Source organism: Pituophis catenifer, unplaced genomic scaffold (genome assembly GCF_029215685.1).
Source record: "Pituophis catenifer annectens isolate HBS135680 unplaced genomic scaffold, rPitCat1.0.hap2 SCAF_2, whole genome shotgun sequence".
Lineage (NCBI taxonomy): Eukaryota > Metazoa > Chordata > Lepidosauria > Squamata > Colubridae > Pituophis > Pituophis catenifer.
Genome location: NW_027256882.1, coordinates 79,851,965 through 79,864,646, shown reverse-complemented (window position 1 = coordinate 79,864,646; position 12,682 = coordinate 79,851,965). Strand labels below are relative to the sequence as shown.

At 33.3% G+C, this 12,682-nt stretch overlaps 1 protein-coding gene across 11 annotated transcripts in view; it reads left to right on the top strand.

Annotated features, from left to right (window-relative positions):
• Window positions 1-12,682, top strand: part of ATP2B2 (ATPase plasma membrane Ca2+ transporting 2) — a 143,509-nt gene that overhangs the window by 51,319 nt on the left and 79,508 nt on the right. For 7 of the 11 annotated variants that reach the window (XM_070933673.1, XM_070933677.1, XM_070933676.1 and 4 more), the window contains exons 3-5: window positions 236-493; window positions 2,740-2,865; window positions 8,934-9,059. The exons of 1 other annotated variant lie outside the window; for it this stretch is intronic. In XM_070933673.1, coding sequence (XP_070789774.1) covers window positions 236-493; window positions 2,740-2,865; window positions 8,934-9,059 — 510 coding nt within the window. Of the gene's footprint in view, window positions 1-235; window positions 494-2,739; window positions 2,866-8,933; window positions 9,077-9,195; window positions 9,218-12,682 lie in introns of all 11 variants that reach the window. 3 more of the 11 variants (XM_070933682.1, XM_070933680.1, XM_070933675.1) reach the window with 2 other exon arrangements.

Below are 12,682 nucleotides of genomic sequence, written 5' to 3'. Positions count from 1 at the left end.
GTTGATATTTCTAATAATTAGATTTATTTAATAATCCATTTGCAGAAATGTAGGTAGGTTTTCCTATTTGCTATAAAATGCTGTTTTAGATCCCATAGTGTTAACTGTAATGTGTGACATTATGTTATCAGAATCTGCAATATTAAAAATCTACAGTTTTCATAATTTTCATAATTTTCAAGTAATGTTTTCATAATTTTCAAGTAACATCCTATTTTTGGCTGTTGTTCTCCAGCGTGTGCTGCTGCCGCAGGAGGAGCTGAAGATGAAGGTGAGGCAGAAGCTGGTTGGATTGAAGGGGCTGCCATTCTGCTCTCAGTTATATGTGTGGTGCTGGTTACAGCCTTTAATGACTGGAGCAAAGAGAAGCAGTTCCGTGGACTTCAGAGTCGTATTGAGCAAGAACAAAAGTTTACCCTAGTCCGAGGTGGACAAGTAATTCAGATTCCAGTAGCAGAGATTGTAGTTGGTGACATTGCACAAGTCAAATATGGTATGTTTTTTTGTATACTTTCTAGAAAATGTATGAATCCCTAGGAATTATTTATAACCTATTAAATAGTAGCAAGAAAATAATTGCTAATAAACGTAAGGCCAATTCCTTATAATAAACAGGAAAAAAAATGTAATACAACATACAATCAATTATTTGAAAAAAAATGTTCAAATTGTTTTTGAATTTTAAGGAATAACATAATATTATATTTAGTGATCAAGGAACTAGCTTAAGTTGATAGATAAAATCACTGGTCGGTACCATGTAATTGAGGATCAATATCGTTATTGGGAAATCAGCTAGTGAAAATCAACTGAAGGATAATTTGAGGAAGAATAGATAGAGATGCAAAGGAGGAACCTTAATGAAGCCAAAAAAGAGCAATATTGCTTCATATCTTGAAATTTTGTGGTTGCAGAATATCATTCATCCTTAATGAAGAAATTGAGTATATTTCTGATAAGAATAATGAACATCCCAATGTCAAGAACACCATTTCTGTCTATCTAAATGAAACAAATGGCATGCTTAATCTTTTCTATATATTTGGATTGGCTTGCTGCAACATGAGCACAATCAATATTATTTTCATCCATGACATTAACCAAAATTCAGTTGTGGTCCAACACATAGTCAGTGGAATAGCACTGTTAAGAAAAGAACATGTTGCAACCTGATTTTTTAATTCCTTAATTGCTTCTTAAGGAAATTTGAGGTGACATTTTATAAAGATAAAGTCAAGCATCCAAATTGGGAAAAACAATCTAAAACATATGGAACAATTATAGTGGTTATAATTTACAAAAGACGTATCTACATATTTCTATCTCTGCCTGTATTAAATCTATAATTTGAAATATCAAGTTTAGTTTACAAAAGTTATATTTATATATCTTTATCTCTATAGAGATAGTATTTTTTTTTTGTAGAATTGTCCTGTTCCATATTAATTTAGGATTGTTCTCATTAAGGAAAGAACTCAGACATTCTAAAAAGAACAGTATGAAATAATGCAAATCTATGTGCATGTTTCAATTTTGGTGAAATCTATCTCCTTTTTTTAACACTACATTAGGAACATTGGCACCATTTGGACATAATCTTTAAAAATTTGGATTAAGCTCTTTTTAGTAGAGCAAAAGAGTTTAAGGATCCAACTGTGCACCAAACAATAATTGTAGTTGTCCTTTGGGTTAATAAAACTTCAGTACTGCTCAGATATGCTTGGAAATGACTGCTTTTTGTGCATTTTGGATAACATAATTTTTGTGTGCACTGCATTTAGTAAAACAATGGAACACCATGCCTAAGCTTTTGAAAAAATTCTCTGCTGTATAATTTGGATTTTTAACCTCCTTGTATACACTCCATGTTGCTTTGCAAAAATCGGGATCTTAGTTTTTGCATTTTGATTTTTTAGTGCTTCCACAGAACCGTAATTGGCTAAGGTACTCAAGGCTTGCTTAAATCCAATGGAAGTTTGTGTCAAAAGCACTACATTTTCTATACACAGTAGGATTGGAATATTGGCTAATTTCAGATGCTGATGTGGTAATTTAGTTATTTTGACCAAAAGAAAGTTAATATACAATTAAACAAGGGGACCAAAACCGCTCCTTTCTCATACCTGCTTGGCTTGGATTCTCTTTAGTGTAAAGGCTGCAAAAAAAAAAAAAAATTTAAAATTGTCATAAAGGTTATGCATACACAACAGTAGCTGTTTGTCTACAGAAGTATTTTTAAGTTTATCATACAAGCTTTTTCTGAAGATAAGACAAATGCACATCATTAGTCAATGAAAGCCTGTTTGGATTATATGGATATTTTCAGCCAGATGTTGCAGTCTGATGCCATGGTGAAGGATAGAGTGATCAGTTGTAAAAATCTGCTTGTCATATGCTAAAATATGCTCTAGATTGATTCAGTCAAACAATATACTGTATATGTGGATGTTTAGCATAGACATTACTTCTGATGGGTTGATAATTAGCGACAAGAGAGAAAAAGAGAGTGAGTAATAATAGACTCACCAGGTGGTAGTAGTCTGATAAACTTATTAAAGGTTCATCTACAGAAGGAGTATATTTTTATTTGAATTGCAGTGATTTGAAGATTCATACATTAATTATGGAAATCTGAAGTAAGGAAGTTTCATACATTATATGTATGATATGAAATTTCTTACGTTGCAAAATAAATGCACCTTTTCAAATTAGATTGTCTCTTTATGATTTTACTGATAGGTGACCTACTACCTACTGATGGAGTTTTTATTCAAGGAAACGATCTCAAAATTGATGAAAGCTCTTTAACTGGAGAGTCAGATCAAGTCCGCAAATCTGTTGACAAAGATCCAATGCTGCTTTCAGGTATGTTTTGTGCATTAAATAAATCTTTGATAATCACAGATATGGATTATCCATTCTTCTTCTTCTTCTTCTTCTTCTTCTTCTTCTTCTTCTTCTTCTTCTTCTTCTTCCTCCTCCTCCTCCTCCTCCTCCTCCTCCTCCTCCTCCTCCTCCTCCACCTCCTCCTCCTCTTCTTCTTCCTCCTCCTTCTTGTTCATTTTCTATGTATTCTTCATTCAGAAAACATATATGAATGTAAATAGTTTTCTACTAATTACTGAACTGGATTAAAAACTTTTAAAATCCTGTATTGGACATCTTACATTATGCTCAACCTAGATGATATCACTCCAGCAATGTATTTCATATTTCCATTGTGGATAAGGGAGGCACAGAGGCCTTTAAAGATAGATTTGAAGACCCTATCAAGCAACATAGAGACAGGACAGGGTATATGCAAGCACTCACATGTTGAATTATATTCTTTACTTTTTCACTTACTTGTTTACTTGGCATATAGCTTGATTGAGTTTTGAGACTCTGAGCAGTTATCAATTCCTGTTTGCAGCAATAAGAAATAAAGTGATAGATATAAAGCAACAATAAATGGCTCGCATAAATGGATAGACAGACCTGCTGTAAGGTAAAACAATTGTATAATTTTGTGTAACATGAGGGTTTCTAACAATGGAATCATTGTGCTATATGAGAACTTACTGTACTATGCAAAAACAAATAATTCAATAACTAGATGAAATAAAAGCAAACCGCTCAGTGGAAGCACTAATAGAAAAGCTAAAGCATAAATGTTCGGGATACATAATAGACAGTCGTGGAGAACTGATGTTTAGTGGCTCACAAAGAGCCAGAAGCAATGGAAAGATTGAATAACAGCAACAACAGAATGTAACCTTCTACTAGCTGGTCAAAGTATATCTTCTTTAGGTGAAACTCTCAGGGACCTAACATTGAATTCTGTTCACAAAGGGTAGGGAGGAAGGAAATCTGATGAGCTGTTGAAAATCCATTGGTAATCAAATATCTCTCACTAAAGACTTGATAAAGGGTAGAAGGACTTTTCTTTTTTATAGTGTATTGATCAGAAAGCATGAATTGGATACATAATATGTTTATTCTAGCTATATTTTTGGTAATATCGAGGGCATAAACATTTCCTATTTTCTGATTCATACTGTAATCTGTTTTTTTAGCAAAAAATAGGGTAGATAAACTTCTTTGTTTAGCTGCTGCATAATATTAGCTACTTCTGACTCATGCGTGGAGATGAAAAGCAAGGTTTTATTTAATCTTTGCTAAGAATAGTTACACAACAATACAATGGTCAATCAGGTCAATTGTTAGTAGAAAATTATATATGTATATATTTGTTGCACTAGAATTTGTCTTAAAATGATTTCAGCTGATTTATACAAACACATGCTATGAAAACCAAAACTATCCACATTAGTTCAATTTATTTTTCATGTAACATTAGTTAAGATGCATATACTATAACAAAATACATGCCCAAACATAAAAAATATATGTTAAAATATGTATGGATATATAGAGAATATGGGGGGATAAATAAAATAAAATAAAATAAAATAATGTTTGTTTGTTTGTTTGTTTGTTTGTTTGTTTAAATATTGAAGCCACCCAATTCCTTAATTAAAAGGAATAAAACCACACATATAAAAGAGAACACAGCCAACCATTAGAAGAAACCAAAGCTAAAGTAAAAGGGCTTCTATAACCAGCTTTGGAGGACCAAAAAAAATAAATAAATGTAAATGTCATAAAGGTGGGAGTCTCACAAATTTGAGGGGGGGATATCATTTCAGAGGGCAGGTTCTGCAGCACAGAAAGCACATTTATTGGGTCCTATAAGATGATACTAACTTGATGGAATAGAGTGCACGATTGCTTGATTTATTCAATGGGGCAAAACAATTAGAGATGACACTATCCTTCTTATATTTAAAATTATTACAACTAAACACATATCCAGTTAAAATGCCTTTTCAATTGTTAATTTGCCCCTCTATTTCATAAAATAATGACCCAGAAATGAAATAATTATACTATTTGTAAAAGTTCTGTAAATGTATATCATTCATATTCTTATAAAGGCCAATTTATTTATATTTTATATATTGGGATAGGAAATAAGATGTAAGAATGAATTGTCCAAAATCACCCAGTTTTGTTTATAACCTTGTCTTTATGAGCCGCAGTGCCACAGTGGTGAGAATGCGGTACTGCAGGCTACTTCTGCTCACTGCCGGCTGCCTGCAATTTGGCAGTTCAAATCTCAGAAGACTCAAAGTTGTCTCAGCCTTCCATCCTTCCGGAGTGGGTAAAATGAGGACCCAGATTATTGGGGGCAATATGCTGACTCTGTTAATCGCTTAGAGAGGGCTGTAAAGCATTGTGAAGCAGTATATAAGTCTAAATGCTATTGCTGCTATTTACAAGACTTTTTTAAAGAAAAAAAATCTTTATTTCATCTGCTCCTTTTCAACATCTGTTAAATAGGATATTTCCCTCACTTTCCTCCCTTTTCATATTTTTGCCAATAATTATTTTGGTATTTGTCTTGTTTAAATGAATTTCTTACAGTATATCAGAATTTCACTGCATTTGGCTGAATACTTAATGAATAGCAATAAGTATCACTAGAAAGGGAATTCAAAACTTCTGCTGTCTGTATAAGTTACTATCCTGCCACGCTTTTACTTCATATTGGTTTAATGATATGATTAATTTCTCCTTTATGAATTAATGGAACTACAGGTGTCTTTATTTAAGGACCACTCATTTAGTGACAGTTTGAACTTGCAATGGTGCTGAATATGTGGTACTTACTTATTCAGCCCTATCGTGATCACGCTGCTGAATTTTTCCCACAGTGACGTGATTGTCATTTAGCACCTTCCCCATTGACTTCAACACACAAAAAATCAATGTGGGAATTGCAAGTTGTAAGTCCTTGCTTAACAAGGGCAACTGGAACTGCCATTGCTAAACAGTGCAATAATAAGGTTTTTTTTTTATAAAAAAAACTTATGATTGCATATTCATTATAGAATCTGTGTGTGCCATTGCAGAGATGTTGTGTAGATTATAATGCTAATGAGGCTATGATGTCCATGCATCATCCAGACATGTGAGAAGACAAATTGCTTACATTAACCAAAGTATACATATACATTTGCCCTTGTATTTTCCAGGATGGCAAACTAAGCAATCAGTACAAGCTTTCTTCATGAAAGCTCAAAGCACAGTGTAGAAAGCACAGCAGGAGATGTAAGTCCAAGCACAGAAATCCAATATTTAATCATTGACAATACATTGTAGTAGACCTCAGTATAGTACCGTATCTGTCCTAAGCTCTTCCTGCATACTGCTTCCACATCTTCAAAAGTGGAATGTGTAAGCAAGTTAGTGAAAGTGATATGTGAGTTCATGCATCCTATGGTTCTTTCCAATACTGATGGTGTCTGTGGTTCCAAGCAGCATCCATTTTATGGGATTATAAGAACGCCATTTATTGCTGTTATTGCCAATATAAGAGAAAAGCATTTTGCCAAGAACATGTGGAAATCTGTGATAGACATGAAAAAGAGACAATAGCTCTATTGCAAAAGATGTATTACATATTCCTGGATGGCAAAAATAAACTTCTCTCAGAGTAAAAATATTCTGCTTCTTCCTTGCAATTTACTCCTTCTCAAGGACTGTTTTACAGGAGAGAAGAATGCTCCAAAACATGAATGATCAGACAAATGTTGATTTGTTGCCTGAAAAATGTCATAGTGATGTTTCACTTGAGTTGATCTCTCTAACTCTCTGCATCTAAATAAAAAGAATCAGAAAAACTTAGGAAAAGAAAGAAAGAAAAAAGAAACCTGTGTTTGTTCAGAAGTAAAGAAAGCACTGGTGGACATCATGCTTTATTAATTTTCTTTTAAAAATGAATAAAAATGCAGCTATATTAAGGAATCAGGTCAGTCACTGCCTGGAGAAAAAACAACTAAAATTCACATTTGATTCTTCAGTAGAAAGTATTCCAGTATTGGATTCTTGCTAAAGAGAAGCATTACAGCAGGCTTCAAACCTAGGACATACTTATATTCAAATTCATTTCACCTAGGACATATTTTGGATTCATTGAACACTTAAGATAACACTTGCTTACATTTGTACTCACTTTTTTTAAATTATTATTATTGAATTTGTATACCGCCCTACTCCTGAAGGACTCAGGGCGGTGAACAGCTAAATAAAATACATATAATACAAATGTTAAAAAAAAACCATTAAAATATAATTAAATAATTGGCCCGGAAAACGAAATTTAAAACACCCCAAATTCATAAGAATGAAGGCATGATTGGTTTAATTTATGTAGCAATTTCAGTATGTTGGTAATGAGTTTTTCTTGTCTTACTATGTATATGTAAAGCAGGAAATCTCTACTGTGCATTATAACAACTGCTTCGTGTTATAAGAATATTTATGCTTTCCTGTATAAACACTCCTCTGCACTAATTCTTCTGCTAGCAAGCTAATTCTAAAAATTATGTTTTTCTATTCCTTTTCGGACTTATTTAAATAAAATGCAAAAATTGGTATTTATTTGTCTGCTACTTTTATATCCCAGTATATATTTGTGACAGGAGAGAGTCAAGAATTGCTTGTATCATGAGCCAGGTGCTCTTGACTCACACACAGAGAAAGGATAGATTAGTCCTGGACTTTTACTATAGGAGGGAGAATAATAAAATTCCACGGGTTCTCCTCACGTAAAACTTAATAATTGGTATACAATAAGCAGAAACTAAAAATTCCTTTATGTCAGCCCGTTTGAAATTAACACAGAATCAAAAATTCTTTGAATCAAATATTGTTATCTTCAGGTTGACTAGGGCATTCTTAATCAGCAGTTCCAAAATTGTTGGAGTCTTGCTTGGCTATGTTAGGAAATGGATCACAGTTGGCAATCTTTTCCCACACACTCAGCCATGATAATCTGCTTTTGAGAAATGAGATTTCTGTCTTTATTTTTGCTCAATCAGTACAGCAGTCTGGTGCTCAGGAGTTGGTTTTCTTCTCAGATTTTATTAGAACCATTTCCTGAAACACACTTGGTTTTGTGTGTTCAGTAGAAAGCAAGCAAGGTCCAGCCCAGGGGTTTGGGTGACAAGGACTTCTGGATTTGGAAGTAATTATTATACCAATATGTGTACTTAAGGCTTTATTCTAAAGCAGTATAGGAAAATAACGTAATTGCATAACAAGAGACAAAAATTAATTCAGATCAATGACCTATCAGGTTTAGCATTCTGTTCTTACAGCAACCAACAAGTTCTTACAAGCAAGTATGAGTCTGGTCCTCTTTCATTGCACTATGCAATTTTTTTTTTCCAAAAGTGTGCTTTCCTGATCCTGGAAGGAGATATTTTTAGAGTGCTGAACTGTAATATGCCTATTTGTGAATTCCATATGTGCTGTGTGAAGATATTCTCCCATTCCTTTATGCTTGAATGACACTAAATTTTAGTATCTAAGGGAAATCTAGCCAATTTCATATGTACTTCTGTCATGTTGCCTTTTACTCAACTAAAAATGAACAGGGCTTGCATAGTAGAAATTCCTTGTCATCTTAATATTTAATTTTAGTGTGTGTCATTATTAGCCTCATTTTTAAAATGCAATAAACAAAGATACCCAATATCTTCTGTGAGATTGAATGTTAGCTGTGTCTTTTGCTCTCAGAAGTGGAATATAGCTACAATTCAGTGTGTCTAACAGTAACTTTATCAATACAAGGGAATATTTGTAGTTCAGGGTTGAATTGTAGATTCCTCTTGCTCTCTAAGCTTGGTTGTTTTCTTGCAGATGTTTCTTTACCAAACTAGTACCAAGCTAATACCATGTGTGATGTTACCTAATTTGGTAATGAAATGTTTACAAGAAAACAGCCAAGCTTGGAGAGTACCGGACACTCCACTGTACCTTTTTATCATAAGCTAATAGCTTTAATGTATTGATTATTAATACCTATATTTTAAATATCTTTTTAGGTACCCATGTCATGGAAGGCTCAGGAAGAATGCTGGTTACTGCAGTGGGAGTTAATTCTCAAACAGGCATCATCTTTACTCTACTAGGTGCTGGAGGAGAGGAAGAGGAGAAAAAAGATAAAAAAGGTACAAATTCACCCAAAGTATTCTCAAATAATATCTGTATTTATAACATAGGCCTGATATTCAAATTTATTATATAGGAATACTTGAATTTATGTTACTGTAATTTAGTCCAGTGAATTTAGTCCTGATTTTTAAGGGCTGTGAGTTGCCTGAAACATGTGTGCATTAGATACTTTGAATATTTAGTATGGATGGTTTAAAATATGGAAAAGGAATGTGATCTTAAATTAGCTATACTTCTTTGCAAGATTCATTCTGTATTAATATATCCCAAATTCATTACAAATTGAAGTTGTATAAAGAATGATAAGTTCATTGCTTCATTAAAAATAAATTATCACTATAATGATTCTTTCATCTGGAGAAATTGAATTGTAATATCAAAATATGAAACATAAATTGAAGTATATTTAACTTTTTAATTTAAAACCCTACTTATTTAAAGTTTTATCATATTTTATTGCTCATGATTTTCATTTTAGAGGTTTCATCTGCTTGCCAGGAGCATAGAGATTAAGAGTCCTGCGTGACTTATGTGTTTCGTAGCTAACATGAATTAATTTAAGTTTGCAAACAGAGTTGGATTCAAATATTCAGTTCCATGAAAAGAAGAAGGATCCCTTCATGGATAAATGGTTATGTGACTCTAATAGCAATAGCAATAGCAATAGCACTTAGACTTATATACCGCTTTACAGTGCTTTACAGCCTTCTGTAAGTGGTTTACAGAGTCAGCATATTGCCCCCAACAATTTCGGTTCTCCTTTTACCCACCTTGGAAGGATGGAAGGCTGAGTCAACCTTGAACCTGATGGGATTTGACCTGCCAAATTGTAGGCAGCTAACAGTCAGCAGAAGTAGCCTGCTGGTTGGCAGGCTACTTCTGCCAACCAGCCAATGGCTGCACAGTAACCATTGCGCTACTGAGGCTCCTTCTATGAATGGAAAATGCTTCTATCCATGGAAATGAACGTTTAGACCTAATAAAATATCTACAGGCAAGCTAAGAATGTTTCCCACATGGTTCCACGATTCCATGGGAAGTTATGTGACAATCACTTTAATCTCCAGCCCAAAAAGCCAAAACCTTTTACCCTAAAAATAAAGTTATCCTTGAGTTGACTATGTGGACACAACTATGCAGTTTCCTTGGCAACAGTACTGAAGGAGTTCACCATTGCTTTCTTCTGGGATTACTATTATTATTTTTCTTCCCAGTCTCTTTAAACTACTAGGTTTTGAATAAAATAATAACTTACACTACTGTTTGAGATTTGGCTAATGGTCTTCTTTACAAATATCCAGTGAGTTTCTCATTTAAATATTTGTCTTCTTTATCACTAGTTCATTAATAACGATATTATTGAGAAACTCATTCTTCTTTCATAAAAGTCTGTTCTGTGCCTATTACAGTCAGTCTTAAATACACTTGAACTATAATGCCCCTGTGCTTAGATCATCTATAAACATCTATTTTTGGTCACTACTTCATGCTGAATCCCAGCTCTAGTATTTCTGTTCAGAAACTCTTTTGAGATTGCTGGATCTTCTTCCCAAGGAAATATAGCCTCCTTACACATGGAGGACGATAAAATTATTTTAAAAGAAACAACTGTAGTATATTATCTATACACCTATGGCAATGTATAAATCATATGAATCATATATAAATATATGAAATATATCATATGATATATGAAATGTGTGTTCAAAATATGTGTTCAAAATGACAATACAGTTGTTATTATTCTTTAATAAAATTATGTATGAAAAATAGTATGTATCCAAATAAATTCCATGGTGACCAGTGGCAGAAAAAATGCTTCTCTTCAGAGCTAACAGTATTCTATACTACTGTAAGCAGTAGCCAAATTTCACCAATAATTTCTTACTGATTTTGTTTGAATTTAAGAAAATACATTCCAGAGTTCTTAAGCTTTAACTGAGAATCAATACTAACGAAGAATAGTTCCCACAAAACAGAATATCATAAAATTGTTATAAATTTTATCATTTCTTGTATCAATTTTTGCTAAGAAAAATGTCAGGAAAGAACACTAGCATGAGTTAGAAAGCAGCTTTCTCAAAAAGTTTGGATGAGTGACTAAGACTTACTGTTTAGGCATTTTAAATAGAAATAGTTAAAAATAGAACTATATAAAGAACCAAGCAATCTTATTTGTCTTAGTTTGCCAGTATCTGCAGTTTATGCCTGTTCTGCTATGAGAAGATCTTTTATTTTTCACAACTATCTTTTAAGCATAGCCCTTATCCTGTTTTAAATAAAAATTTGCCAGTTTACTCTGTCAGCTGAAGAAGAGGTAAAAAATAGGAGTCACGTTGTTCATATAGCTTTCATAAGACATTATTACATGTCAGATAAAATATTTAACAAGCCTTTAACATTCATTGTCATGAAAAACTGCAGGTTCATTCAAGGAAGCCTCCAATAGCTGTTGTCCTACAAGTACTTATGTCCATACATTATTTCTTTAAATAGGACATCGGTATGCTTCCAGCATGAATTTGTGAAAATGGGAGTTGATATACCTGCTCATTAGTTTATGTCCCTGTTCTCTAAAGACATGCATTCATTGTATGTATGCTTGAAGTTTTCCAAAAGTCTGTGTCCGTGTTTCAGTTTCCTGTAGTGTATGTCTTACTTCCTCATTAACATTTTGCAAAGATCATCATACAAATATGATATAGGAAGATCGGCATCAGCTTCCAGAGAGAATAAGAAACATATTGTTTGATAGGAAGAAAAAAAAAAGCTTTTAATGGGACTCTCCTCTCAATGGCTGGAGAGAGAAAAAAGACTTGAGTGTATAGTTCAAAAAAACCCTTTTGCTATTTAATTTGAATTAAAATAAATAATAAATTTGTACTATTTTTAAACCCCTATTTTTGTTTATTCTTTTCTGGCTTTATGGCAGATCTTTGGAAAAGTCAGCTTAAAATATGAATTTGCCGTTTTTAAATTTTCATTTACAAAACTAATAGAAAGATGAGATGCCTGGAAATTAGATAAATAAAATGCATGCACAGGAAGCTTCCTTAAAGCACAGGGAGCTTCCTTAAAGGTTATCTGCCATGACCACCAACTTTATCTGTCAAGAAGAGGGTGATTATAATGGAATAAAAAGGCTGGTTTAGAATTTAATGATGATCAGACCACATGCCTGTCAAGTATAATATCCTACATGCCATGATGTACAATTACCTACTTCCCAAGCCTGTTTCCTCCTGTTGTCCCTAAGTAGAAGACACTGTACTGCTTATTGACTTCTGTCCCAAAAAATATAATTGTTTCAAGACATGTAGACATGAAACTCCAGTAGCCTTGGTTGTTGCCACATCTGACCTTCAGAAGTTTCAGTAACATAATAATCTAAAGAGTAAAAGCACTTCTTTAATGATCCCAAGTTTCACAATATTCTATCCCAATATTCACAATACTCTACCCAAGATGGACTATTATCTCTGTTCACACAGCTTTTCCCCAATATATTCCTAGAGGACTAGGGGTAGGAACCTGAGCTCAACAGTTTGGTTTTAGAATTATGGGGCAAGCAATCTGTCCTTTTAAAAAGGCGAAGATAGCATGCATGTAACTCATATAT